General features: G+C 45.9%; 1 protein-coding gene across 19 annotated transcripts in view; it reads right to left on the bottom strand.

Annotated features, from left to right (window-relative positions):
* The window catches only part of LOC123848764 (E3 ubiquitin-protein ligase RNF4), a 253,677-nt gene that overhangs the window by 110,953 nt on the left and 114,745 nt on the right, over positions 1-27,979 (bottom strand). For 12 of the 19 annotated variants that reach the window (XR_010409238.1, XR_010409236.1, XR_010409237.1 and 9 more), the window contains 3 exons: positions 6,003-6,160; positions 5,113-5,280; positions 1,729-1,963 (listed from right to left, as the gene is read on the bottom strand). The exons of 1 other annotated variant lie outside the window; for it this stretch is intronic. Coding sequence is in view for 13 of the 18 variants with exons in the window: in XM_064584153.1 (XP_064440223.1) it covers positions 1,729-1,963; positions 5,113-5,280; positions 6,003-6,160 (561 nt within the window). In the remaining 5 variants the exon portion in view is untranslated. Of the gene's footprint in view, positions 1-1,728; positions 1,964-3,233; positions 3,253-3,301; positions 3,323-5,112; positions 5,281-5,543; positions 5,977-6,002; positions 6,161-6,346; positions 6,683-27,979 lie in introns of those variants that run through there. 6 more of the 19 variants (XM_064584162.1, XM_064584154.1, XM_064584161.1 and 3 more) reach the window with 6 other exon arrangements.

Genomic DNA, 27,979 nt, shown 5'->3' with positions numbered 1-27,979 from the left:
AGCAATGTGTTGTAAAAGGCTTTATCTAGATTCAGTTTATGTTACCCAGTAATTTCCCAAGAAGGGAGGAGGAGTTCAGGGCGTCCCATCTGCTGTACCACTGGAAACCAAACTGAGTACCTCTGTGTACAATGCAAGTGACATAAATCACTGAACAAACAATTATATTTTGTTCTTAGTGTTTACGAGTTTTTTCCAAACCACGAGAAAATTATTTCTACGTAAATTGCTAGGAATTTGCTCCAATAAGCAGGGTCAAAATCAATTTCTGTTTGCTTCAAAAACCGTGTTCCACTCTAACTGCCTGAGGAGGACCTGGGCAGATGCGCCGCCTGGGACACTGCCGTCGCGCTCTTCACTGCTCCGCATGAGGTTCGGCCAGCCGGGAGACACTCTTCACCTTGGCCGACTCCTCTCCCGGCAGACTTGGGAAGGTCCAAGAGTGCCGTCCCAGAGGAGGTGGCGCTGGATGTGAACTTCTGAAGAGCAGGTACTTTCGGTAAGTTGAGGCGGAAGAGGGAGAGCTGCGTGAGATGTGGCATGAAGGAGTGAGGCACCGGAGGCCCGCCTGGCCCTGCTCGGGGCACGGGCATTCAATCACACAATCTCACCTTAAAGCAGAGACAGCTGTCCCTCCCAACTCAGCGGCTCCTTTTCTCACAATGCGTGCTTTCCTCAAGGCTGTCGGGAGTCCCTTACCGGCATGGCAAGGTCTACTGCAGGGATGCCTGAGGAAGTCCATGAACCCCACCCCCCGCCGAAATTACTTGCAAAATTGCGTGTCTGTAAATTTTCCTGGCGAGAAGGTCTATCAACTTTAGGATCACATTAAGACCATTACATTTAAAATCTTAGGAACTACTGGTACTGTATTTGTTTCAAAATGTAGTTTTACCAGTAAGAAAGTACCCGAAACTAGCCCAATGAAGTATCATTTAATAACACAATTTAGGTAATGGCAAACAAGTCCACAGACTATCAGCAAAGTGGTATTTTCCTAACAATCTGGAAAGCATGAATGACTGGTTTCTCGGGTAGCATGGTCTCCCTGCAACCAGCAGTTGCATCGGCTGATAGGGCTGACTGAAGCTTCTGATGCCCAGCTTGGCTGGATTCCAGTAGCTGTGATTCTACCACATGCCTCCTTCTACCCACGTGGGCTAATTTACCTTGTGAGGTGGTCAGAGACCCATAAGAACACACCTGCTTGTCTCCTTCGTTAGGACCACCAGACGGGGATGGGGGTGGGGGTGGGTTCTTATCGGACTCTGTGAACCCATCCTTAACCCAGGGATGGATTGTGGAATCGATGACTGAAAGCCACGGGACTGGAGGCAAGTGCTCTCTACAAGAGTCATGCTCTGCGTGCGCACACTGACAACGAGTTAACCGCTTAAGACAGAAACCATTTCTCCTTCTTCTCCCTATTAACGCACACACTGGTCCTCACCTCATATTGTCCCCATCTCCTGCTCCCTAGGCCTCAAGGTCTCCAAACTGTATTTCCATGATATCAATCCACGCAACACTTTCATCCCACAGCGAAGTCCAGAGAGAAGAGAAAGGGGAGAGGAATCAGGTTCTCTCCTCGGTGCCTGAACACCGCAAAGCGGGGGCCTGTGGCGGCGCACGAGATCAACACACAAGCCGCACGACAACTTGACCCGACCACAGTCGTCCTCTTAGTTCTTCCCAGCAGAACCAGAGAAAGGCAGCCTTCTCCCTTACCAGCGTGCCAAGGAAGGTGCTGATGGTGCGTGCTGCCTGGCAGAGGGCGCCATACTCCTCGAGAAGGAGAGAGATGAACTGGTGTGCCTGTGGAGGGCCCTGCAGGGCGGACGGCGCTTTCACTTTGGATGCAGCCGACAGCTGCCGGAGGAGTCGGACTTTCATCTCCAGTACATACTCTCTGGCTTGTTGTTCCAACCGCTGGTACAGCTGGTAAGGGTCCCTCTCACAGAGCCTGCACAGAGAAGAGAGAGTCACCAGTCACCCGTGACCCGTCCACACAGGGCCCTCCATGGAACCGCTGTCGGCGAGCCACGTTCTGCAGCCTTTCCACGGGCGCCCACCCAGCGATGGCAACACCACCATCTTCTGAACGCCCTGTGAGAGGTGCCATCACCCCACTCGACACAGAAGGGCCCAGGCACACAGAGCGCCGAGAACCACAAAGTCATCAGCTGACAAAAAACCCCAGTATTTACTCAAAACTTACTCTGCACTAGCACCGTCTCTCACGTGGACTGACCCAGTTAATCACTGAGTCAATCACTCAGCTAAACACCGAAGTCCACACGGGCTGGGTAAAATGCTGGGAACTCACACACCCAGCACGTGGCAGAGCGTGCACACCAGCCAGCACCTCCGCGGCTGTCTTGGGAGGGATGCGCTTTCTCTCGGGAGACTGAAGACAATTAATTTTCAATGCCCGTGTGTTAGGTGAAAAGCAACCAACCCAGCAGAGGTGATACCTGGCTTGGAGGACTCTAGAGCAGACTGTTCTGCCCTTCTTTCTAGGAATTCAGTATATAATCCAAAGGGGCTTTTATTATTTTTATACTCAGAGGAAACTGTAGAATCAATGTCTCTTTTTAAGTTATCTCACAAAAAAAGAGAAGGGAAAAATTAGTATGTGCCTTTCCACTGGGCCACAACAGCAGTTAACATTTTTATGAATTTCTTTCCTAATTTGGAGACAATCTACTAAAGTGGCCGCTTCTTCTAACTGTGCACTTCTGAGGAGGCTGCAGGCGGAAACCCAGGACCACCGGGGTGACAGCAGCATCTGTCTGCGAACCACCAGCAGGAGGAAGCACCTGAGGCCAGCACTTTATTAGACACGAGCTGTAAAACGTACCAAGCTACAGTTCCTGGATTTTACATAATGGATCCTTTTACCTTCTGGGCACCACATTTGGTCAAAAGAGAGGAATGTAAGTTGCCATCTATTCCAGTTTTAAATTAGTGCACCACCTAAGTTATAAAGACAAGAGGCAAGAAAAACCCAGCAATGGAGCATGGGAAGCCTTGCACAAAATGTGGCTAGAGAAACAATAAAAACCGATGGGATTCTCACTGGGGTCAGCACATTTCAGAAAGGTGTATTAGTTTTTTAGTGTAGCAATCACAGTTTTAATTACCAGTACAACTGTTCTGTGAAACAGAATGTATTTCATCTGTTAAAGGAATGCCACAGAAGACTCAAATGACAGAGGAACAACCAAACTTACAAGTAAACTGGATGCCTCTTAGCATGGCGAATTAAACATCCATTTTATTTCTTTGTCCATCTCTGTACCTTAGAAATTCAACGAAATGGCCATGTGGTCCTTCCGCAAGTAGGTTTTTTTAAGGCTGTACGACCAAGAGGCAGGAGTATGCCGAAGACACGGTGGTGGCTCATCCACACATACACTCAACAAACACCGGCGTACGTGCGCTGAAGGCTACTGTGAGGTACCAAGGCCTCAGCAGTGAAGAAGCCAAGGGAATAAACTCTCTGCCCTCACGACGCTTACGGCACATGCACACAGATGATGGAATTCTGGGTAATGGCAGGAATATAATAAAAAAGAAGACAAGGGGATAAGAGTGATGGCAGGAAGGTGCCTGGAGTCTTACATAGGGTGGCCTCTTTACGAAGGGGACTCTGAAAAGTAATGTGAACAATGGATGGGAGGAAAAAACAACCCTGGGAAAGAAAGAACACGGCAGACAGAGAGAAGAGCAAATACAAAGGCCCTGCGGCAGGAGCGAGTGTGACAAGCAGAGGAAGGATGGGAGCCAGCACAGCTGGAACGCAGTGAAGAATGGTCTGCGGGCTGCGCAGAGCAGGACCATGAAGGACGCCAAGGGCCAGAGAGAGGAGGAAAGGATTATCATCACCAGTCGTGCAGACTTCCAGAAATGGGCTTTACAAACATCCCTCTCCTGATGTGTATCGGCATGTAAACAACAAAAGCAGCCGCGCTCTTGGAGACAAGGATGAGGGCAAGTATAGACATACTTCCAGCTGGGGGTGTGATATTTCCACATTCCTAACATTATATCTCACTATAAGGGCAATGCCGTGTCCCAAACCTCAGGAATTCCCGTTACCAGCTTTATACTCTCCGCCATAACATCTCTCACCGGTATTAGTACCTGCCAAGTGTTTTCCTTCAGCTGCCTCTCATTCGACTCCAGCCACATCCCGAGCACTGGCAGTCTATGAAGTCATGTGCCTGAACAGCAGGTCCTATGTCTTCTCATATTCATGAGGAAACCTAACTTCTGGAAGGGCACACACCACCCGGAGCCATGTCCTGCAATGCTAGGGGTTCACAGGTCAAGCCCTAGACACACTGGCTGGATTCATCCACTAGTTAACAGAACCCACGGCCAAGCACTATTCCTAGCTCCAGGATAAACTGTACTGTACAGCAAATAAGTCGATAAAAGCCCCATTCAAAATGTGAGAAAAAGAAACCAAAAGCAGAATCAATCCATGAAATTTCTATCTCAAATTTACCCCTTTTATTTGGAACATTTCAAAAAAGAGAAAAAAGATGCTACAAACCATAAGGGAGAATAAAAACTTTGCCCACCTCAAATTCCATACTGTCACGGGGCACAAGGTGTCTGCTGAAGAACAGACGCTGAGTTGTCAGCTACTCCCATCTGAGAAACGCCCACTCGGACAGGCCTGGCTACAGTGGGCTCTCCACTCCCGCCCCGGCGCGTTCTCAAACTGCCTGACCTCACGGAAGCTTCCTCCACCTCAAGAGTGGGATAACTGCCTGTCCTCCTGGGCCGGTTACATGCAAGAGTGCTTGCGAAAGTGCTCAGCACCAGCCCTGGCACAGTAGGTACTCAGAAAGTAGTGCTACGGTCAGTCTCAACACTAAGAAATGACAGAAACATGTCGATTCATTTTTTTATTATACAGGCAGTAAGCATTTCAGAGGGCTTGCTTCTGGCAGTCGGTCTGCTCAAGACTGGCGGGACACGAGGGGCTGAGCAAGAGCAGCCCGGGCTTACTGGGTCCTGAAAGAGGAGCCCACCCGAGCAGAGGGGAGGCTTCCTGGGCAGCAGCTGGGGGAGGGACATGACACAGGGGGCAACGTGTACCTATCCACGAGCTCCTTCACCCCCTCCTTGTCGGGCACGAGACTCTGGTCTTGGTCGTCGGCCAGCGGGGTCCCCGCCTGGCGGTAAATGCAGCGGACCATGTAGCGCACTTCCGACCAACAGTTCTGCAGCTGCTGAGGTTCCCGGTCCGTCTCTGCCGAAATCTCTCTGTGAGACAGCACAAGAGTAAGGGGGTCAGAGTTAGTGGACAGTCTGGGTCACCCTTCACCCCGCAGACAGCCCAAGGGGACGGGGACGGACTCCCAGCGCACCCCCCACCTTGCTCAGCTCCGGGAGCTGGCTCCCACCGGCTGTGGCCGCAGGGAGGCCTGCGGACCAGCACGCGCTTCAGGTGCCCGCAGCTGGCGGGCTCCCCAAACCCCCGTCCCCAGGGGACTATGCCCCTCCTCGCACAAGAGGAGTGCACACACCTGGCGTCCCACGTCGAGAACGCTGATGCTCCCCTCCATCTCAAGGTGCCCATCAGGCAGCTCTCACTCCCCACGAAGCCCCTGCTCCCCACTCGGCTGCACTGGCCTCCATCTTGAGCTGAGCGCAGAGCTGGTTCAGAGCCCCCAAGTCCTGGCCTCTCCCCCCTCTGCCCTGCAGCGGCTGCACTGCCAGCTTGCCCAGCCTCCCAGGGGAGGGCGGCTCCCCCTCTACCTACTGACTTCGCTCTGCCTCCTCCCTCTTTCCGAGTACTAGCTTGCTCCCGTCAGCCCTCACAGACAGGGACGCGGGAGAGCCTCAGCCATCCGGGTCTTCTGCCTGACACCCAGGCTCCCGTCTCAGTCCTCAGGAATCGCTCAAACACCTGCCGTCTTTCTGCAAACGGCCCCTTTCCCGTTACAGCTCTGGCGCGGGTCTGTCCCGCGGGCGCGCCCTGGTACCTGCGCTCGCTGCAGGCCTCGCAGGCGCACGCGGCGTCCGAGGGGGCAGTGCCCAGCCCCGCCGAGGGCAGCGTCTGCGCGCCGAGGGCTAGCCTCCCGCCGCCTGCCTCTGGCTGGGACCCACCAAGAGGGGAGTGAAGAAGAAAGTCTTGGCCCTGCTTTAAAAAGAGAACAGAATAGACTGTGTTCAAACGTTCATGGTACAAATTTGTTATTAACGTGTCAGAAAAATGCCTTTTAGAAACAAATTTAAACTTAGACACTGACAAGATCTCCAATGACATCATCTGGGTAACTTTCTCTCTGACACCCAAGAATTTTGTTTGCAACCAATTGTTTATTACCTTTGGAGGGTTCTACCATAATCTCATGAAGACCGGCAATAAATTTCTTTCATGCTTTAGAAAAGAGCAGCTCCACTCTCAGCGTCCTAATCAGCACATGCAACGACCAGCGCAGTGGGCACCTCTTCCAGGTGATGCCCCACACTTGCCCGGGATGGCGCTTAGTGCAAAGCTAGCGGCCACTGCAAGCCCAGCAGGAAGTGGTGGGGAGGGAGCAGAGGCCTCTGGGTCCCGTGGAACCCCACAGCTGTGCTGAGGCTGGAGAAGGAGAACGTTCTGGGCAAAGACGGCAGGATGAAGCAGGCTCCAACCGTCATGCCTGGAACCCAACAGCCCCTAGAAGGTTCCACCAACAGCCATTAGAGGGAACATAAATACAACCTTTGCCCCCCACCCAACCCCCCTCTGGCCTCAGTTTCTCCTGTCTTGGGACACGACCCCACACTCACCCAGCTGGCGCCTTGTCCCTCAGTGACAGGACTTGAGAGGGATTCTATTACAATAGGGACACGTGGGTTCCAGTCCTAGAGTGGATGATCCCCACGGTGAAGAAAGGGCACTAACAGGGCAGCCAGCCCCACAGCCTTCACCTCACCAACCTAAGGAGAACGGCAGAGCCATGGGAGGGGCCCGTGGGGGGAGTGCATACAGGCGAAGAGAACCGAGACAAGCCCTCGGAGGCTGTGGTGTCTGCCGGGTGCTTGCTCAGGGCGGTCAGACACTGTGGCACCGCCCCAGCTTGCTACTGGATGAAGCACAGGAAAACTGGGCCTGTCGTGTGCCCCTTGGAGTTCGGCACGCGGACACGGGAGGGAGCAGCAGAGAGCCAGCCTCCATCACGTGATAGGCCAGGTCCCAGTCAGCTCCAAGGGCGGGGGCTTGCGTCATCAAAGAACCCCACCCAAGAGAGTTCCGGCTAGGTGAGTGGGTCCCAGAATTATCCCAGGCGGCAGAGCAGGGGTGCGGTGGGGGGGGGGGGGGGTGTCACAGAGAGTCCGCAACAGAGAGTGAGGAGTCCGGACCAAAGTCTAGGAAACCCTAAAAAAGGGCCCCTTACAAGCAAGAGCCACTCACCAGTGGGACACCTATAAGGACCCCGGGCCCTGGTCACCAAAGAGAACCACAGACAGCCTGTAAAGAATGGAGACCCCCCAACCCCTCTTGCCCAGAGCCCCTTCTTCCCCCGGGCAGAGCAGGGAAGGCCAAGGAAGCAGGACAGGCACCACTGCCTCCCACCCCCATGACATGGCCGTGGTGATCCCCGAGGGCCCTGGTGGACACCGAGGGGAGACGCTCTGAGAGAGGGGAGACTCTGGGGTTTTCGACAGATCAGACGGGAGAACCTGAAAATGAGACGATTCTAATGCCCACGGTGACTAGAAAGGCTCAACGTGTCTGACGACAGTGCTGGCAGAATCAGGCCGTCCCCCAAGAGCAGCAGGTCAGTGCACCGCACGAAGGAGGCTTCCTCTCTCCTCCTCCCCCTCAAATCCGACAGCAAGGCTACCGGGCGACTCCAGTGCTCAGCAGATGCACCATCCGCTCCTGCGTCTCCCTCCACTGCCCCCAAGCGGTCCAAGCCGCCGTCACCTCTGCCTGCCGACAGGCGGCTCTCTGCGGCCCGCTGCCACCCCCACCCACGGCCCTTCCGCAAGCAGCAGCCAGAGCGGTGGTTGAAGTGAGAGAGACCCCGTCGCTCCCCTGCACAGAACCTTCCATTGCGCTTAGAAACAGACTCTCACTCTCTTAGGTCTTCACGGTTCCCCAGGACTCGTTTTTGCTTTTCTTTCACTGCACTGGAGTCTTTGCCTAGAGCGCTACCCACTCAGTCTGTGAAAGGCCTGACAGACTGGCAGAGTTCTATCAGTCACGCCTCAGCAGGGGCGGGTAGAGCCAGGTACAGTTGCCGCCTCCCTGCTCCAACCCCCCTTCTCTGCCCTGCTGTGCCAGGGCAGCACCCGCGGACGCCGCTCCTCGGTCAGTGGCGCTGTGAGGGCGCCCTGCCAGCAGGGGGCGCGGGAGGGCCACTGCGGAGGCTCAGAGGCTGGAGGGGGACTGGGCCGCCCCCTCCCGTGACAGCCTGTCGGACCGGCCTGCGGCTTCCCAGCAGCTGCCCTGCTACCCGGAGGGCCTCTCCCAAGGGTGCCCCGCCCGGAGTCCTCTCTCCGAGCCGCCTCTGCCTGAGAGCGGCTGCTCCCTGGGCGCACCACGCTGGACCCTCCGGCGTTCCCGTCCCAGATCTGCGTAGTTGCCCTGTTACTAGCTAACAGTCGGTTCTCGACGCAAGTGTCCCCGTTCAAATTACCGGCGTGGGGGCCCATGCCCCGAGCTTAATCACCCCAGTTAATCTTTTACACCACAAACTGCTACTGGAAATCCCCGTGTTTCCCTTGTTTTCTCTTCTGGCTTTTGCTGTTTCATTTTTTACCTGCCTTCATCACGGGAAGACCGGTTCCCCGAGAGCAGGACCTGCGTGTCCCGCTCACCGCTGCACAGGGCACCAAGGACGCCACCCGACACACAGCACAGACACAGAGCGCAACAGGAGCCTGGGCAGTGACATGTCCTGGTGACAGGGGATGGAGCGAGGCCTTCTAAAATCGCGCATGAGGACTACATCGTAAATCCTTAAATGTGTCACCTTCTGGTACTCATCTTACACAAATTTCAGGTATTATGTTCTGTCCAAGTCCGACACAGGTGAAAAGAATACAAGATCTAGCACTCAACAATGTAAAATACGCAAAGTCCAGCATCCAGTGACAAAACCAAGAAGAAAAATAGAACACATAACCATGAGGGAAATCAATTAATAGAAACCCCAAAACAACAAAAATGATGCAACCAATGGACAAGAATCTGAAACTGGTGATTATAAACTCCGTATGTGTCAGAAAGTAGAGGAAAACATAAACATGACGAGGAAAGTGAAGATGTAAAAAATTAGTGAATGGAACTTCTAGAGAGGAAAAATATACCTTGCAGCAGAGTATCAATAAATCTGAAGCAATAAAAAATCCAAAATGAGGCACAGCAAAAAACAAGACTGGAAAAAAAAAAAATCCTAAAACAAAAGTCAAGATGTCTAACATGTGGGTAATGGTGTCCCAGAAAAAAAGGTTATATAAAGAAATTGTTGAAAATTTCCCATATTTGATGAGACTGTAAACTGGCATATCTTAAAAACTCATCTAAACCAAAGCACAATAAACAGAAAGCAAACCATACCAAGGCACGTCAGTGAAAGGGCTGAAAATCAATGATGAAGTACAAATCTGAGAAGCAGGCAGAGGAAAACATCCCTTCTGCACAGAGGAGCAAAGACAAGGATGACAACGTGCTTCCACCAGAAACTAGGGAAGCCAGCAAAGAAATGACCAACAATCTAGAATTCTGAACAAAAATAACTTTTTAAAATGAAAGCAAAAGACAAGCTTTCAGACAAACAGAAGTTCCCCTACACTACAAAAAATGTTAAAGGCAGCCCCTGAGGCAGAAGAACAGCCACAGATGAACGGAGCTACATGCAGGAGTGAAGAGCACCAACCCAATAATAGGGGGAAGGGAGGGGAACAACTTTTCTCATTTTTTAATTTTTTTAATTAAAGATTTTATTTATTTATTTGACAGAGAGAGACACAGCGAGAGAGGGAACACAAGCAGGGGGAGTGGGAGAGGGAGAAGCAGGCTTCCCGCAGAGCAGGGAGCCCGATGTGGGACTCGATCCCAGGACCCTGGGATCATGACCTGAGCCGAAGGCAGACGCTTAACGACTGAGCCACCCAGGCGCCCCAGGACTCTTCTCATTTTAAAAGTCTTTTAAGAGGATAATAGACGACTACACAATTGGTGGAACTCAGAGTACAATATTTTAAGGCTTTTTTTTTTTTTTTTTAAGATTTTATGTATTTATTTGAGAGAGAGAGAGAGAGAGCACAAGCAGGGGAAGCAGCAGAAAGAGGGAAAGGGAGAAGCAGGCTCCTCGCCGAGAGGGAGCCCAATGCAGGACTCAATCCCAGGACCTTGGGATCATGACCTGAGCCGAAGGGCAGACGCTTAACCCACTGAGCCACCCAGGCGCCCCTATTTTAGGGCTCTTAATACTGCATATTAAGTATATAATATTCTTTGAAAGTAGAAGTTGAAAAGTTGAAGATATATATTGTGATTCTAGAATCACTAAAAATAATGAAACAATGTGATATAGGTAATAAGCCAAGAGGAGGTAAAATAGAATCAAAAAATACTCAAGGGGTGCCTGGGTGGCTCAGTCATTAACTGACTCTTGATCTCAGCTCAGGTCCTGATCTCAGGGTCATGAGTTCAAGCCCTGCATTGGGCTCCATGCTGAGCATGGAGGGAGGGAGGGAGGGAGGGAGGGAGGAAGAAGGAAGGAAGGAAGGAAGGAAGGAAGGAAGGAAGGAAGGAAGGAAGGAAGGAAGGAAGGAAGGAAGGACAGACAGAAAGAGAAAAAATTCAATTAATCCGAAAGAAAGAAAGAAAGAAAGGAAAAGAAAAAATTCAATTAATCCAAAAGAAAAGAAGGAAACAGAAGGAAAGAGTAGCAAACAACAGATGGGGGGAAAAAGGAAGGAAAAAAAAGGGAAAAAAAGCAAGATGGTAAATTTACATCCAAACATATCAATAATTACATTAAATGGAAATAGTTAAATTTCCCAATTGTTAGAAGAGATGGTCAGGTTGGATTAAGAAGCAAGAGGCACCATGCTTTCTACGGTGGATTATAAAGACACAGGTAGGTTAAAAATAAAGGTTGGGAGACATATTGCATGCAAATACTAACTTAAAAAGGCTGGGTAGCTCTATATGATTATCAGAGAAAGTTGGCTTTAAAACAAGGAATGTTAGCAGCAATGAAGGAGATGATGATGGTAAAAATAAAATAAAATAAATAATAATAATGACAACATGACTGATTTAACAAGAAGCAATAACAGTGGTAAATATGTAAGCACTCTAATAACAGAGCTCAAAATACATGAAGCAGGAATTAAAAGGAGAACTACACAAACCCATAGTTACATTTGGAATTTCAACAGTTCTTTCAGTAACTGAACTAGACAAAAACATCAGAAAGGATGCAGAAGATGTGAACACCACCATCAACCAATCTGAAGTAACTAACATTCATAGTACACTCTTCCTAACAACAGAATACAAATTCTTTCCAATGCACACAGAACATTAACCAAAACTGACCATAAAGCAAATCAACACATTTCTAAAAATTAAATCATATATTAAGTATGTTCTCCGATTACAACAGAATTAAGCTAATAATAACAAAAAGGGGGTCAAAAGGTACAAACTTACAGTTATAAAATAAATAAGTCATGGAAATATAATGTACAGCATGGTGACTTTGGTTAATACTGTACTGCAAATTTGAAAGTTGCAAAGAACAGATCTTAAGTAAGTCTTTATCACAAGGAAGAAACCTTTTTTTGGTAACTGTATGGTGCGACAGATGTAGACTTACTGTGGAGATTATTTTGTAATATATACAAATATTTAATCATTATGTTATACTAAACTTACATATAATGTTGTGTCAATTACACTTCAATTAGAAAAAGATATCTGGGGGGCGCCTGGGTGGCTCAGTTGGTGAAGTGTCTGCCTTCGGCCCAGGTCATGGTCCCAGGGTCCTGGGATCAAGCCTCATGTCAGGCTCCCTGCTCAGTGGGGAGCCTGCTTCTCCCTCTCCCCTCTGCTCATGCTCTCTGTCTCTCTCAAATAAATAAAGGGAAAGGAAAAGAAAAAGAAAAGAAAAAGATATCTGGAAAATACACCACAAAGTATTTGGAAATTAAAAAACACAATTCTAAATAATCCCTGGGTCAAAGAAGAAATCACAATAAGGGTTATTATAAAATACTTTTAAATAAACGAAAAATACAGCATGCCAAAATTTGTAGGATGCAGCTAAAGAAATGCTTAAATAGGATTTTATGAAATTAAACAAATTAAGTATGAAGTTGAAAGACAGAAATATAATAAACCTAAGAGCAGAAATTAATGAAACAGAAAAATGGAAAATCAATTCAACCAAAATGTGGTTCTTAGCTAATAAAAATGATAAACCTAGAGCCAGGCTATCGGGGAAAAATATAGACGAAACTCAAACAACTAACGTCAGGAATAAAGTGGCAAGGGCAAATCACTACAGGTGCCATGGAAATTAAAAAGACAGGTAGGAGAATGTCCTGAGCAATTTCATGCCAACACATTTGATATAAAACGGGCAAAGTTCTTTTTCCCCAGTTTTGTTGAGCTATAACTCACATACATACATAAACTGCAAAATGACTACACAAATTTCTTTAAAGACAAAAATTAGTAAAACACACTGGAAGAGATAAATAACCTTTATCAAATAAATGAACTCATAGTTCAAAACCATCCTAACAAGGCAACTCCAGGTCAAGATAGCTTCACTGGTGAATTCTATCAAACATTTAAGGTAGAAATAATACCACCTCTACACAAACTTTTCCAGAAAACTAAAGAAGAGAGAATACTTCCTAGTTCATTCTACGAGGTATTACCCCGATACCAAAACCACACAAAGGTATTGTGAGACAAGAAACTTACAGACCATTATCCTTCGTGAATACAGATGCAATAGTCCTTAACAAAACACCAGCAAAGCCAATATAGCAACCTATGGAAAGGATAATAACATCATGATCAAGTGTGGGTTTTCACAGGAATGCAAAGTTCATTCAACATTTCAAAAATCACCATAATTAATTTTGTTAACAAACTAAAAAGGAAAAACCCTGTCATTTCAATAGATGTAGAAAATGAATTTGACAAGATTAAATATCCATTCATGGTAACCCCCAGCAAACTAAAAACAGAAGTAGACTTTTCCCACCTGATATACAAAATCCTACAGCTAACATCATACTTAATAGTGAAAGACTAAGTACTTTCCCCCTAAGACTTGAAACAGGGAAGGATGTCTGCTCAGACCACTCCTGTTCAGGCACGTTCAACATCATACTGGAGGTCCTAGCCAATACAGTAAGGGGAAAAAAAAAAAAGACATACAGATTGGAAAGGAAAAAATATATTATTTGTCGATGATGTGATCATCTATGTAGAAAATCTTGAGGAACCTACCAAATAACCAATAGAATAAATAAATGAGCTTTCATAGGATACAAAGTCAATTAAAAAAAAAAACCCTGTATCTCTATATATTAGCAATAAACAATTAGATATTAAATTTTCTTAGAAGTACCATTTTATTTTAAATGAAAATACGAAATACCTTGGAAAATGTTCAACACACTAGGTACAAAGCCTGTACGTTAAAGACTACAAAACTACTGTAAGAATAAGTTTAAAAGACCTAAATCAATGAAGAGTCATACTACATTAATAGGCTGAAAGAGTCAATATTATTAGGATGTCATTTTTTGGGGCGCCTGGGTGGCTTAGTTGGTTGAGCAGCTGACTTTTGATTTCAGCTTATGTCACAATCTTGGGGTCCTAGGATTAAATCCTGCACCGAGCTCCCTGCTCAGTGGGGAGTCTGCTTATCTCCCTCTGCCTCTTGCCCCCGCCCTGCTCCTGATGGCTCGCGTTCTCGCTCTCTAATAAATAAATCTTTAAAAAAAAGAGATATCATTTCTCGCCAAAATGGTCTATAGACTCAATACAATGTCAGTTAAAATCTCAGCAGGCTTTTCTGTAGAAACTGGGAGACGATTCTAAACCTTATATGGGAATGCAAAGGAACCAGAATAGCCAAAACACTGTTGAAAAACGAACAAAACTGGAGAACTTCTACCTAGTTTCATGACTTACTATAAAAAGCTTCAGGAATCAAGACTGTACAGTACTAGCAAAAGAATGAGTGTATACATAAAGTGGAAGACAGAATCCAGTAGACCCACACATAAAAAATATCAACTGATTTTTTTTACAAAGATGCCAAGGTAATTGAACAAGGAAAAATAGTATTTTCAGCAAACAGTTCTGAAACAAGTGGATATCCACATGCAAAAAGGATGAACTTCAACCTTACTTTACAAAAGATACAAAACTTCACTCAAAATGGATCACAGAGCAACTGTATGAGCCCAAAACATAAGACATGTAGGAAAAAACCACAGAGCAAAAAATCTTACAACCTTGAGTAGCGAAGATTACTTACATAGAACACAAGAAGCCCAAATCATTTAAAAGTTGATAAACTGGACTTGATCAAATTTAAAATTTTTGCTCTTCAAAGAATAGTGTCCTGTAATGAGAAGGCAAGCCACACACCAGGAGAAAATATTTGAAAAACATACCTGATAAAAGGTTTGTACCCAGAATATACTATAGCGATCTCTCACAATTCAATAATAGTAAGACAAACAACCTAATAAAAATGGGCAAAAGATTTGAACAGCCATGTCCCTGAAGTGATACAGATGGAAAAGAAGCACATGAAAAGATGTTCAGCAAGTCATTTAGAAAATGCCAGTCAAACCATGAGACAGCAGTACAAGCCACTAGAATGGCTACAGTTAAGGACTGTCAATATATCCAGGCTTGGTAAAGGATAGATTAACAGGAAATCTCATACTAGGATGGAAAATAGTATAAGCACTTTGAAAAATTCCAAGACAGTTCCTTAAAATGTTAATTATACACTCACCCCATGACCTAGCAATTCTACTCCTAGGTATTTATCAAAGACAAATGAACTATGTCCCCAAAAGGCTTGTACTCCAATGTTATTAGTAGTTTTACTGTTTTGTTTTTTTAAAGTAGGCTCCACACCCAGCGAATAGCCCTACACAGGGCTTAAACTCAGGACCCTGAGATCAAGACCTGAGCTGAAATCAAGAGTCAGATGTTTAACTGACTGAACCACCCAGGCGCTCCTGAAATGTTACTAGTAGCTTTACTGTTAATAGCCAAAACCAAAAACCACAAACGTCCCTCTATTGGTGAATGGATAAACAAATTGTGCTTCATCCACACAAAGGAATACTCCTCCGAAATAAAAAAGAATTAACTACACAGATACATGCAACAACACAGATGAATCTCAAAAGCATTATTATTAAGCAAGAAAAGCCAAAGACCACCGTTTAGATTATCTTTCCATGGGGCTGATTCAAGCTTTGTCTTCCCAATCTGACAGTTCTGAGCAGCAGTGACAAACTGTATCAGCAACCACTTTCATGATACTCATTATAAAGGAATTTTATATGTTTGTATTAGGAACCAAGACCCAACAGGGCAAACGTTCAAGATACAAACAAATATTAGCAAACTCTTAAATGACCGGTTTAAATTGAGACTATATGCCTTGATAAGACCTGCGGGCAGATAACCATTGGGAGAACCCAGTTCCTTAGCGTAAAATGAAAGACTTCTATTTCAATGATATATTTAAGAATCAAGACACAATTGCTCATGTCCAGAATCAACAGAAAGCCTTTAAAATGATCAACCTTGAAAACAGAAAAATAGAATATTAATCTGCCAATTAGTCTTCCTTGTGGCAGGATGCCTCAGTGCTCCACAGCCCCCTTCACAGAAAAGAGTAATTCTCCCAAATATCATCATCTCCCATGCCCCCACACCACACTTAAGTTATTTTCATTACTTAAACATACACAAGTGTAAAATGCAATATACCTTATACTTTTTAAGCCTTTGTGTAATTCTAAAAACCCAAGCTGGTCTACAACTTAAACATTTAAAAACCTAAAAATCATTACTCAAATTAACATTATTGTAAAGAAACAGATCAATGATGAACTGAAACCAAATTCCTAAATTCAACAGGCTCTTTTGAGTCAGGCCTGTTATTCATGTAGGTCTCTCTACAAATCATCTCGACCATCCCATCTCTCTGTCTGTCTCAATTTCTCCTGCACAGAGCAGGCCATACCTTTCAGCCTGGCCTCAGCGAAGAACCTAAGTATTAAGATAACCTCTGTTCCTTTCTCAGTGGCCTTGACAGGCAGTGTATCCAGGCTCAGCAGGTCACAGACGGCAGGAGCAAAAGCCCTCTGATACAAAGCAGGCCCTCCAATGGTGTGAACACGCCCTCCCCCATTACCAGAATACAAACAAAAATTGTTTTGTCAGAGAATTCACAGAATTCCATGAAAATACATTCACAGCCTCCCAAGCTATAAACTCTACTGTGTAGGATGAGTACTGGTAAATGTTTCAAGGTCCTAAAACATTATCTTTGGATATAACTTAAAGGTAGACTCATTCCTTCATCCAAAAACCATCCGTGGGTACCTGTTCTGTGCCAGGCCTGTGTAGACACCCTGAGCTGGAGGAGCCAGGGGCAGGACAAAGCGGCCGTGGCTGGGGTTGGTGTGTGCGCATGTCAAGTGGAAGGGACGGTGCGTGCCTGTGGGAGGGGTGAGCCCAGCAGGTACCCGGAGGCTGGGCTTCTGTGGAGCCTGTGCAGCCACCCTGCCCCTTCCCAACCAGCCCTGCCTTGCTGTCCTTGTCCTACAAGCACATGCCGGGGATTCAGGGATGCTGCTGAGGGGGAGATGCTGGGTGACGGGCAGGTCAGGGCCACTGCACAGCAATGTCTCCATCTTCAACAGGGACCTCAGGCTAGCTGCAACCCAGACACCCTGACAGCTCACTGTTCTCATTTCTCAAGGAGACCATTTGAAACCTTGGCCACTCCCTAGTTCCTTCCCAGTCTTGTGAGATCCACTCTCCCTCTCAAAAAAAAATTGTATAAAAAAGATTTCTGGCAGCAATTTTCTCAACTTCCACACTCCCCACCACACCTTACTTTAACACCTACACAGCCTTGCCTGAGAATCCTGTCTCAACAGGATGATTCTTCTCGAAAGAGATCCCAGCTCCCCTGTCCTAGTGGAATCTCATGGGCACCACCATTTCTCTCCCTTACTCCTTCCCACCCCCAAACAAGTTCAAACTGCCTACCCAATGCTAAGTGTGGGCAAGAATATGGGTAACAGGAACTCAGACACTACTGGTGGGGACAGAAACTGGAACAGTCACTTGGGAAATTGTGTATCTTACAAATGTAAGCATCTGAATTACTTTACAACCCAGCAATTCTATTTCCTGGATAAGCACTCTGATAATTAATTTTATGTGTCAACTTGACTGGGCTAAAAGATAACAGACAGCTGGTAAAACACTATTTCTGGGTGGTTTTTTTTTTTTTGCTTTTTTTTAAAAGATTTTATTTATTTATTTGAGAGAGAGAATGAGATAGAGAGAGCATGAGAGGGGGGAGGGTCAGAGGGAGAAGCAGACTCCCCGCTGAGCAGGGAGCCCGATGCAGGACTAGATCCCAGAACTCCAGGATCATGACCTGAGCCGAAGGCAGTCGCTTAACCAACTGAGCCACCCAGGCGCCCATATTTCTGGGTGTTTTGTGAGGGTGTCTCTAGAAGAGATGAGCATTTGAATCTGCAGACTGAATGAAGACAATCCCCTCACCAGTGAGGGTGGGTGTTGGCCATTCCACGGAGGGTCTGAACAGAACAAAAAAGGAAGGGCTGATTCACTCTCCCTGCTTCTGCTGAGACACCCACCTCCTGCCCTCAGACATCAGTACTCCCTGGTTCTCGGGCCTTTGGACTCAAGAGTGAAGGACACCACCAGCTTTCCTGGGTCTCCAGCTTGCGGATGGCAGACTGTGGGACTTCTCAGCCTCCATGACCACATGAGCCAATCCCTGTAATAAATCTTCTTCCTTCCTTTCTTATCTATCGATCTGTCTACCTCTCCCTGACGCCATTGGTTCTATTTCTCTGGAGAATCCTGACCAACACACACTCTTAACAAAACTCTTACAAATGAATGCCTGGAGAAAGGTATACAAATGCCCTGACAGCATTTTTAAAAATCACGGATCACTGTTTAAAAAAAAAAAAAAAAGGAAAACTATCTTTTAACAAAATTACTGATGAATAAATTATATATAGTAACATATTGAACTGTAAATCATGGATGAATTAGTGAAAATGAGTAAATGCAGCTACCCAGACAGTATGAGGATCTTATAAACAAAGACGCATAAGACAACATAAGCATATACTATTTTCATAAAGACCAGAAACAAACAAAATTGAACAACTTATTATTTAGAGATACACACAGAGGCAATAAAAAAAATTTTTTTAAAAAGATTTTATTTATTTATTTGAGAGAGAGAGAATGAGAGAGAGCACATGAGAGGGGGGAGGGTCAGAGGGAGAAGCAGACTCCCTGCCGAGCAGGGAGCCCGATGCGGGACTCGATCCAGGGACTCCAGGATCATGACCTGAGCCGAAGGCAGTCGCCCAACCAACTGAGCCACCCAGGCGCCCGAGGCAATAAAATTTTTAAAGTAATTTTAAAATAAGGGAATGATAAATATAAAATTCAAGGACAGTGGCTACTCAGAAAGAGGAGGAGGAAAGACAGGGGAGGGGAAACACAGACAGGCACCCGAGTATCAGGAATGGCCTGGGTCTGACACTGGCTGGTGGTCATTTTACCATCTTCAGGCTTATTATACATGTCTGCATATATAGCTCTCTCAAATATTACGTAATATAAAATGAAATTTAAGTGGGGGGGAGCACCTCTCCCCAACCAGCAGCTCTTTCCTTACGTAGTTAAATGTGCTCAGCGGCCCCCTCCAGCTTCCCCTTCGGATCTATCTTCCCTGCCTTCGCAGTCAAGCATCTTGAAAATCAGCACCTTGAGTTTACTTTCTCAGTTTCCTCACCAATAATTTACTCTTCACGCAGCTCAGTCTGGCTTCTGCTCCCATACTTCCACTAACAGGAATCTAGCAAAGGTCAGATACAGTCTCTTTGTTGCCACATTCAACACTTCCTATCTTTTCTTGGTTAACTTTTTAAAATGTCTGTTTGGAGGACAGCTGAGAGACAGCTCTCCATGGGTCTCCCCTACCAACTCCCAGTCTTGACGGATGTGCCAAGGCTGTAAGGCTCTGCCTTCTTCCCCCCACTGCCCCGCCCCAAGGCTGTTTTTCAGGGTTTATGCAGCAGATACCCCCGAGACAAAGTGCAGGCTTTCCTACTACACACTACAGAAGTGGCAGATGCCCACACTCAGTGCTCCTGAACCCCAACACAAACTCACTGTACCCGCAGCATGTATGCAGGCCTCCGCACTTTATGGACATGGGATTTGGGGAGGGAGAGGGAGCAAGGGGAGCAGACATGCTCATGCTCATGGTCGCTGCTGTGCTGTGAGCAATCAAGTCCTCTGTCTCTGACCCAGGAGTCTCATGTCCCTTGCCAGCACCCATGAAATAGTAACAACGTAGCTTATGACCTTCAAGTAGGCAAAAAAATCCAATCCCAGTCCCAACAACTACCAACCACACCATCCTTTAAACGACTACTGTCACTTAGTTCTACTTATCATACTTTATTTTTCTTTCTATTTCTCTGATGTCTGCTTTTCACTCATCTCTGTCTCAAACGTCGGATGTTCTCTAGAACTGCCTCCTTCACAGTCCACTTCTCACTCTGCCTTCGGTCTTCGGTGTTGTGCCAGTGACCAAGGTTGAGAAGCTGAGTAAAAGTCATCTGTGTGGAGTCTTTTAATGAATGTTGCAGGCCTATCCAGCAACACAAACATCTGAGACAAACTGACTGTAACTTGAAATTGCAAGACCTGTTTGACTCATGAAATAGGGGTCTTGCAATGTCCTTTCAATTAACAACTTAAAAAGAGAAGTTGGGGTGCCTGGGTGGTGCAGTTGGTTAGGCATCCAACTCTTGGGTTTTGGCTCAGGTTGTGATCTCGGCGTCATAAGATCGAACGCCATGTCGGGCTCTGCACTGGATGCAGAGTCTACTTGAGATTCTCTCTCCCTCTGCCCCTCCCCGCCCATGCACACATGGGCATTCTCTCTCTCATAAATAAATATTAAAAAATAAATTAAATAAATAAAAAATAAAAAGATAAGTCAATACATCTGTACCGATAAAGGTAGAGGAAGAAGAATGGAGAAGGTATCATTTAAAATAGAACAGATAAAAGTCAAATACCATGGGTCAGTCTTTTTTTTTTTTTTTAAGATTTATGTATTTATGTATTTATTTATTTGAGAGAGAGAGAGAGAGAGGGGAGGGGCAGAGGGAGAAAGAAAATCTCAAGCAGACTCTGTACCGAGTGCAGAGCCCAACGTGGGGCTCAATCCCATGACCCCAAGATCATGACCGGAGCCAGAACCAAGAGTCAGATGCTTAACCAACTGTATCACCTGGTGCCCCCCACCTTTTTTAAAGGAGCACTGGTATGACACTGAAAAATAGAAAACACTTATAAATAGAAAAAGATTCCATACTCAATGGGATTATTAGATTTTTTTTTAAGATTTATTTATTTGAGAGAGAGAGAGAGAGAGAGAGAGAGAGAAAGAGAGAATCCCCAAGCAGACTCCCCGCTGAGCACGGAGCCTGACGCAGGGCTCGATCCCAAGACCCATGAGATCATGACCTGAATGGAAACCAAGAGTCAGACACTCAACCGACTGAGCCAACCCAGGTGCCCCAGGATTATTAGATTATTAAGAATATTAGAAAGGGGGCACCTGGGTGGCTCAGTTGTTAAGCATCTGCCTTCGGCTCAGGTCATGATCCCAGGCTCCTGGGATTGAGCCCCGCATCATCGGGCTCTGCATCGGGCTCCTTGCTCCGCGGGAAGCCTGTTTCTCCCTCTCCCACTCCCCCTGCTTGTGTTCCCTCTCTTGCTGTGTCTCTCTCTGTCAAGTAAATAAATAAAATCTTAAAAAAAAAAAAAAAAAAAAAGAGTATTAGAAAGAAGTTATTTCTCCTCCCAGTGATTTATAGACTCCATGTAATCCCAGTCAAATCCCAACATTATTTTTTGTATTTTGGGTTTGTGTTTGTGTGTGTATATAAATTGACAAGGTAATTTTCAGTTTTACAGAAATGCAAAGAATCAAGAATAACTAAGATATGTTTGAAGAGTACAAGGTAACAGCACTTTTTCTCTGAAAATGAGACTAACTACAAAGCTACAGTAATTAAGACAACATGCTGTTGGCACAAGGACAAACAAAGCAATGGAACAAAACACAGAGCCCAGAAATACATCCACACATATACGGATGCTTGACTTATAACAAAGGTGGTGCTAAAAAGTGGGGGCAGGGAGGAGGAGGGAGCAAGAGTCATTTCAATAAATGCGGCTAGGGAACTGGATTTCCACACAGAAATAAATTTAATTTGACCTTTACCTCACACCATATAAAAATTTAATTTCAATTCCAGGAGAGCTGCAGGTCTAAACACGAAAGGCAAAACAATAAGAGTACAGGACTGTGCCGTTTACTATGGCAGCCCCTGGTCATACGTGGCTACTGAGCCCGTGAGATGTGAGCATCCTAAGTGATGCGTGCTGTACATGTAAAAACATACAAAGGACTCTGAATATTTAGTACAAAACAAACAAAATAACATTTAACATTTTTTATATTGAGTACAGGTTGAAATGATAGTTTGGATACACTGAGGGAAAAAGCAGATTGTCATATCACCTATTTTATTTTAGTTTTTGATATGTGGCTACTAAAATATTAAAATTATTCACATGGTGGCCTTCATTTGTCATTCACATTTCTTTGGACAGTACTAACAGAAGGAGAAAAATATGTTTATGATGTCATGATAGGAAAAACCATTAATAAAGAGAACTAAATAAAGTGGCAGCTACTAAGGAAAAATCTGAGAAATCGGACTATATTAAAAATGAATTTGTGTTCAGGGCTCCTGGATGGTGCAGTCAGTTAAGCGTCCTATTTTTGATTTTGGCTCAGGTCGTGATCTTGGGGTCGTGAGATCAAGCCCCGTGTTCGACTCCACGCTCAGTGTAGAGTCTCCTTGAGACTCTCCCTCTTCCCCTGCTCTCCCTGCCTGCACCCTTGCTCTCTCTCAAATAAAATAAATCTTTTAAAAGAATGAATGTGTATTCATCAAAAGACACCATAAACAGTGAAAAGGGAAGCAAAAATGAGGCAGCTGGTATCTGCAATGCATAAAGCCAGCAAAGGGTCATGTTTAGCACACATAGGAAGTCCCATACATCTGTAAGAAAAAGACAAATACAGTCATTCCCCTTATCAGCAAGGGATACGTTACATTACCCCCCCAGTGGATACCTAAATCCACGAATATACTATACCCTATTTATACTATGTTTTTTCCTATATCTACGATAAAGTTTAATTTACAAATCAGGCACAGCATGAGATTAACAACAATAGTTACAATAACAGTAATATTATTATAGAATAATAGACTGGAACAAGTGTAACAATACGCTGTAATAAAAGTTGTGTGAACGTGGTCTATCTCTCAAAATGTCCTACTGTCCCTCACTCACCCTTCTTGTGATGATGTAAGACGATAAAGTGCCCATGTAGGAGATGAAGGAGGGAAGTGACATGGGTGTGGTGACCTGGCACCAGGCTACTGCTGACCTTGTGACCACACGTCAGGAGGAGGATCACCTGCTTCTGGACAGGCCCACTGCGGGAACTGAGACCCTGGGAAGGGGAACCACAGATGGGGGACCACCGTACTGCGATGGAACAGTGGTTCTCCAAGCATGGTCTGTGGACCCATGGCAGTCCCGGACACCCTTCCAGCAAGTCCACTAGCCGAAATTACCTTCACACTAATATCTAGATGTTATTTACCTTTTTCCCTGTGTGGACACTGGCAGAGATGGTGCAAAAACAACAGCGGGTTTAGCTGTCAGCATCTCGGCAAGAACGAAAGTTGCACAACGAAGTGTGCTAGTGGCCACCGCTTTTCACTTCCACACACTTAGTTTTAGAGAAAAAAGAAAGAAAGGCAAGTTCCACTAAAGAATGCCCTTGATGCATGAAAATCATTAATTGTATTAAATCTCAACCCTCGAGCACATGCCTTTTGAATATTCCCTGTGACGAAAAAGGAAGGACGCCAAAGCATTCCAGCAATGTTCCCGAGGAAAGCATCGTGTGCTGTGAGCTGAACGAGCCACTTCCGCCAGGACACGTTAGGAACGCCTGACATACCAAAGTACGGTTATTCAGACGTGGAGAGTGGACATCGTCTCACAAATGGGTGGAATGAACCTGGCACGTCAAGGAGGACAGCGGACACTGCTTGTGGCCTAGCTTTTGGGAAAAATCAGAAGGTTGGAAGACTTGTGTCCATCGTTGTGGGCTCCAAAGCCTCTCCACTGTAAAGACTCTTCTGTCGAGAGTAGTGGTGGTAACAGACATAATTTCTTTTATTTATTTATTTATTTATTTATTTATTTATTTTTATTTGAGACAGAGAGCATGAGGGGGGGAGGGTCAGAGGGAGAAGCAGACTCCCCGCTGAGCAGGGAGCCCGATGTGGGACTCAATCCCGGGACTCCAGGATCATGACCTGAGCCCAAGGCAGTCGCTTAACCGACTGAGCCACCCAGGCGCCCAAATATAATTTCTTTTAAAGATTTTATTTATTGGGATGCTTGGGTGGTTCAGTTGGGTAAGTGTCTGCCTTTGGCTCAGGTCGTGGTCCCAGGGTCCTGGGATGGAGCCCCGCACCGGGCTCCCTGCTCCGCGGGAAGCCTGCTTCTCCCTCTGCTGCTGCTCCCCCTGCTTGTGTTCCCTGACAAATAAATAAATAGAATCTTTTAAAAAAATATTTTATTTATTTGAGAGAGAGAGTAAGCGAGCACGAGCAGGGGGAGGGGCAGAGGAAGAGGGAGAGAGAAGCCCAAGCGACTCCATGCTGAGCGCGGAACCTGACATGGGGCTGGATCCCAAGACCCTGAGATCATGACCTGCACCGAAACCAGGAGTTGGGCGCTTAACCAACTGAGGCACCCATGCGCCCCATAAATATAATTTTTTTATACTGAATAATGAAAGGTATCAGTATCAGGAAGATTTGCCTAACTCAGTAAATCATTATTTTCAAATGCATGCTGTTATAAAATCATCAATGGGTAAAGAGATATTCAGAATGCAAGACAGACAAAGTATTTTAACGACACAGGAAAAATTCATTGATATCGTTTCATACTCTACATTGCAACTAACCATTAAGAAGCCATTACTTGTCATGGTTTGGAACAGTATCAGAAAAGAGTATCCACAATCATCTGAAAAAGCTATCATACTACTTGCTTCATATACTTCAATCAAAACAACCTCTAACAACAGCTGAACACAGAAGCAGATATGAGAGTCTAGCTGTCTTATATTATCCAAACACTAAGATTTATCAAACAATGCTACTCTACTCACGAAATTATTTGTGTTTTGGAAAATAGTTTTCATTTAAAAATATGCTATTGATCTTAACTTATAATCAGTTAATTATATAAATTCTCTCTGACTCAATGATTCCTTTCCCACATGGACATACAACAGAATGTGTGAACATGTGTTCCAAGAGCATCACTCATAATAGCGAAATTTGGAAACAACCAAAATGTAGTATATTCAAAAAGGCAGATAGTATATAGTAATGAAAATGAAAAAAAACTACAACATTTATGAATCTCAAATATAATGTTTTTTTAATTTTAATTTTTAAAAATTTTTTTAATTTTTTTAAGATTTTATTTATTTGAGAGAGAGAGAATGAGAGACAGAGAGCATGAGAGAGAGGAGGGTCAGAGGGAGAAGCAGACTCCCCGCTGAGCAGGGAGCCCGATGCGGGACTCGATCCCGGGACTCCAGGATCATGATCTGAGCCGAAGGCAGTCGCTTAACCAACTGAGCCACCCAGGCGCCCTCAAATATAATGTTGAACAAAATAAATCAGGCACCAAATAATGTGTCCTGTATGGTATTTTTGTGGAGTTCAAAACATCAGGAAACTGGACAGCAGTGTTCAGGAGCAGAGGTACCCAGGTGCCGTGACTGATAGAGAAGGGCAGGAGAGGGAGTGCCAGGAACGTTGGGAGGGTGTCAGCTCCACGGACAAGGGCACGACTGGGAGCGGCACAAGAGGGCGGCTGAGCTAAGGGCAGTGCCACGTCATAACCCAGACATCTCAGCCCTAGTTGCTGAGGGACAGAGTAATTTCACCGCTGAGAAGCAGACTCTCAAACAAGACCAAATTAAGTCAACCTTTATGCCGTCTGCACAAGACCATCGAAAATACACCAACACCAAGAGATCGAAAATAACAGTACATGAAAGGAGGGGAAGAGAGGGAGGGGGCTCACAGAGCTCTGCAAACAGCAAACAAAACAGTCCTTTTGGGGAAACCTCACATTGGCTTCAGTGCAAGAAAGGAACAATACACCAAGATTTAGTCATTTTAACATGTATTCACCAGCACGGCTGTAAAATGTAGAGCAAAAATGAAAATATAAAAGGATAAAAGGACAAATATACATGCAGAGTAGGACAGTTTAACCGATCTTACTCAGAAACTGACAATTAAGCACACTAAAAAAGTAGTAAAAACACAGAAGGAAATAGCACAATTAACAAGGGGTTGATCTAATAGGGGACCAGAGTCCTCTAAATCCTGGGAACGCATTTTCAAGGACACATGGAACATTCAGAAAAACTTAACCATGTATTAATATAACTGATTGGAGAGGAATCATTATAATAGAGACCATAACATCCAACAGCATTAAATTAAAACTCAATGATTAAAAGTAATCCAAAAGATCTGTTTGTGTATTTACAAATACTTCTAACAATTCATGGTTGAAAACAGAAATAATGAAAACTGGATAATACTTAAAATTGAGCCAGTGCAACTAACATTTCAAAATCTAGTATAGTAATCAGAAGTTTCCAGCACATATCAGAGCAGAATAATAAAAACGGATGGGTGAGAACTCAGGAAGGCAGAAAAGTAACCACAGAGAAAGAAGGAAAAACCCGATTTGTGGTCACAACCAGCAGGAACTGCATGGTGATGGCCCAGTGGCTCCTCGCCTGGAAGCCAGAAAGTGGGACAGGACTATCTCCCTGCCTGCCCGCAAGCAGGCTCAGGTTCCCACAAGGTCTCCAGGTGAGATCAGCAAGGAATGCAACTCCCGAAGCAGTTGGCACCCACCACAAGTGCCCCAGACACCGTCAATGGCCTTCAGAAGAGGCTTAGAAACGGGCAGCACCCCCACCACGTGCACCCCACCTTGCCACGGCGTCCATACCCTTCTTCCAAGGACAAGGAGGTGAGAGACCCCATGTCTCCACTTACTGACAGCTGTCTACAACGCAGGACACTGGTGTTTGCCATCGCCAGCCTTCAATACACAGAATGGAAGAGAACTTCTCCGGAGGAACGGAAGAGAACTTCTCCGGAGGAACGGACAAGAATCTGCTCGCTGGAGGCCTCAGGAAGACGCAGGGTGAGGAGGAGACAAGCTGGGCGGCTGAACACCTACCGCACGTGCCCAGCACTGACTAATCAAGTCTACTACACACACAACAGGAGCAATTGAACAGAAAGGAGAGAGATTTAAGTTAAAAAGTCCTTCTTTGAAAAGATAACACTGACGAACTTTCTAGCAAGACTGGTTCACAAAAAGAAAGAGAGCACAAAGATAAGGGACCAGGATTTGTACGTGCAGGTACGATAAGAAGTGGAGACATGGCCTCCACACAATTTCATACCAGGAACTCTTAACAATTTCTCAGAATTCAATTCACCAAAACTAACTGGAAAAGAAAGGGAAAACCTCTTACCCACGAAAGAAAATGAACCAGGAGTTTGTTTCCCCAGAGATGTGCACGGCAGGAGTGGGAGAGATGGTGGTAGCCGGGAGGGACCGCGAGGCCAGAGGCAGGTTATTTGAAGAACAGACAATTCTAGAGCATCTGCACTCTCTTGGGCATGAGCCAGGACAGAAGACAAGATCTATGGTGCGTAAGGAGAAAAGACTAACCTGAGCAGCAAGGCCCTGGAGAAGCCCAAACGGGAGAGGCCCCTGAAAGCCCCTGGGAGGCAGGCCTCCCCTGACTGCAGCGGTAGAGGGGCCAGGGTCTGAGTGTCCACTTCGATCCCCTCCCTGGAGTGTGAGGGTCAGCAGCAGCTGAGCTGAGCAGGGCGAAGAGGGTGTGTGGGGTTTGGGAAGAAAGGAGAAGGGAAGCTTCACGCCCTTTTGCGGTCAGCTACGAAGCCAGAGCAACACACCAGATGCCCATCCCCAGCCCAGAACCACAACGTCAGTGGGCAGCAGGGAGCCGAGGCCTGCGGTGTTCCCAGCAACACTCCACCAGGTGGACGGAGGGGCAGTGCTGAGCCGGGTCCCAGGCAAAGGACTCACGGGGCTTTGTAAGCAAGTGATGGCGACGCGGAGTGCTGGCACTCTGGCTGTTCGAGGAGAACAGTGCAGTCAGAAGGACCTGCCAGTGTGAACGGGATGTCTGCAGGGAAGACTTCCTGGGTGTCCAGGCATGACAAGGTCTAGGAATGGAGGAAGTCTACAGTGTTGAACTGTAAAGGCAGGGTGCTGGGCAAAGTTTTACTGATATTCTACCACGACCTGTGATACCTGAATGCTTACCTAGAAAAAGAGCAATTCCGTTCCACTTCCACTGTGTAACTCAGAGCTCCTACCCTGACAATGAGAAACTCCCAACTC

Source organism: Mirounga angustirostris, unplaced genomic scaffold, assembly GCF_029215605.1.
Source record: "Mirounga angustirostris isolate CCGP_5_RB_7025 unplaced genomic scaffold, mMirAng1.0.hap1 SCAF_2, whole genome shotgun sequence".
NCBI lineage: Eukaryota > Metazoa > Chordata > Mammalia > Carnivora > Phocidae > Mirounga > Mirounga angustirostris.
This window is presented reverse-complemented; position numbering and strand designations above follow the sequence as displayed.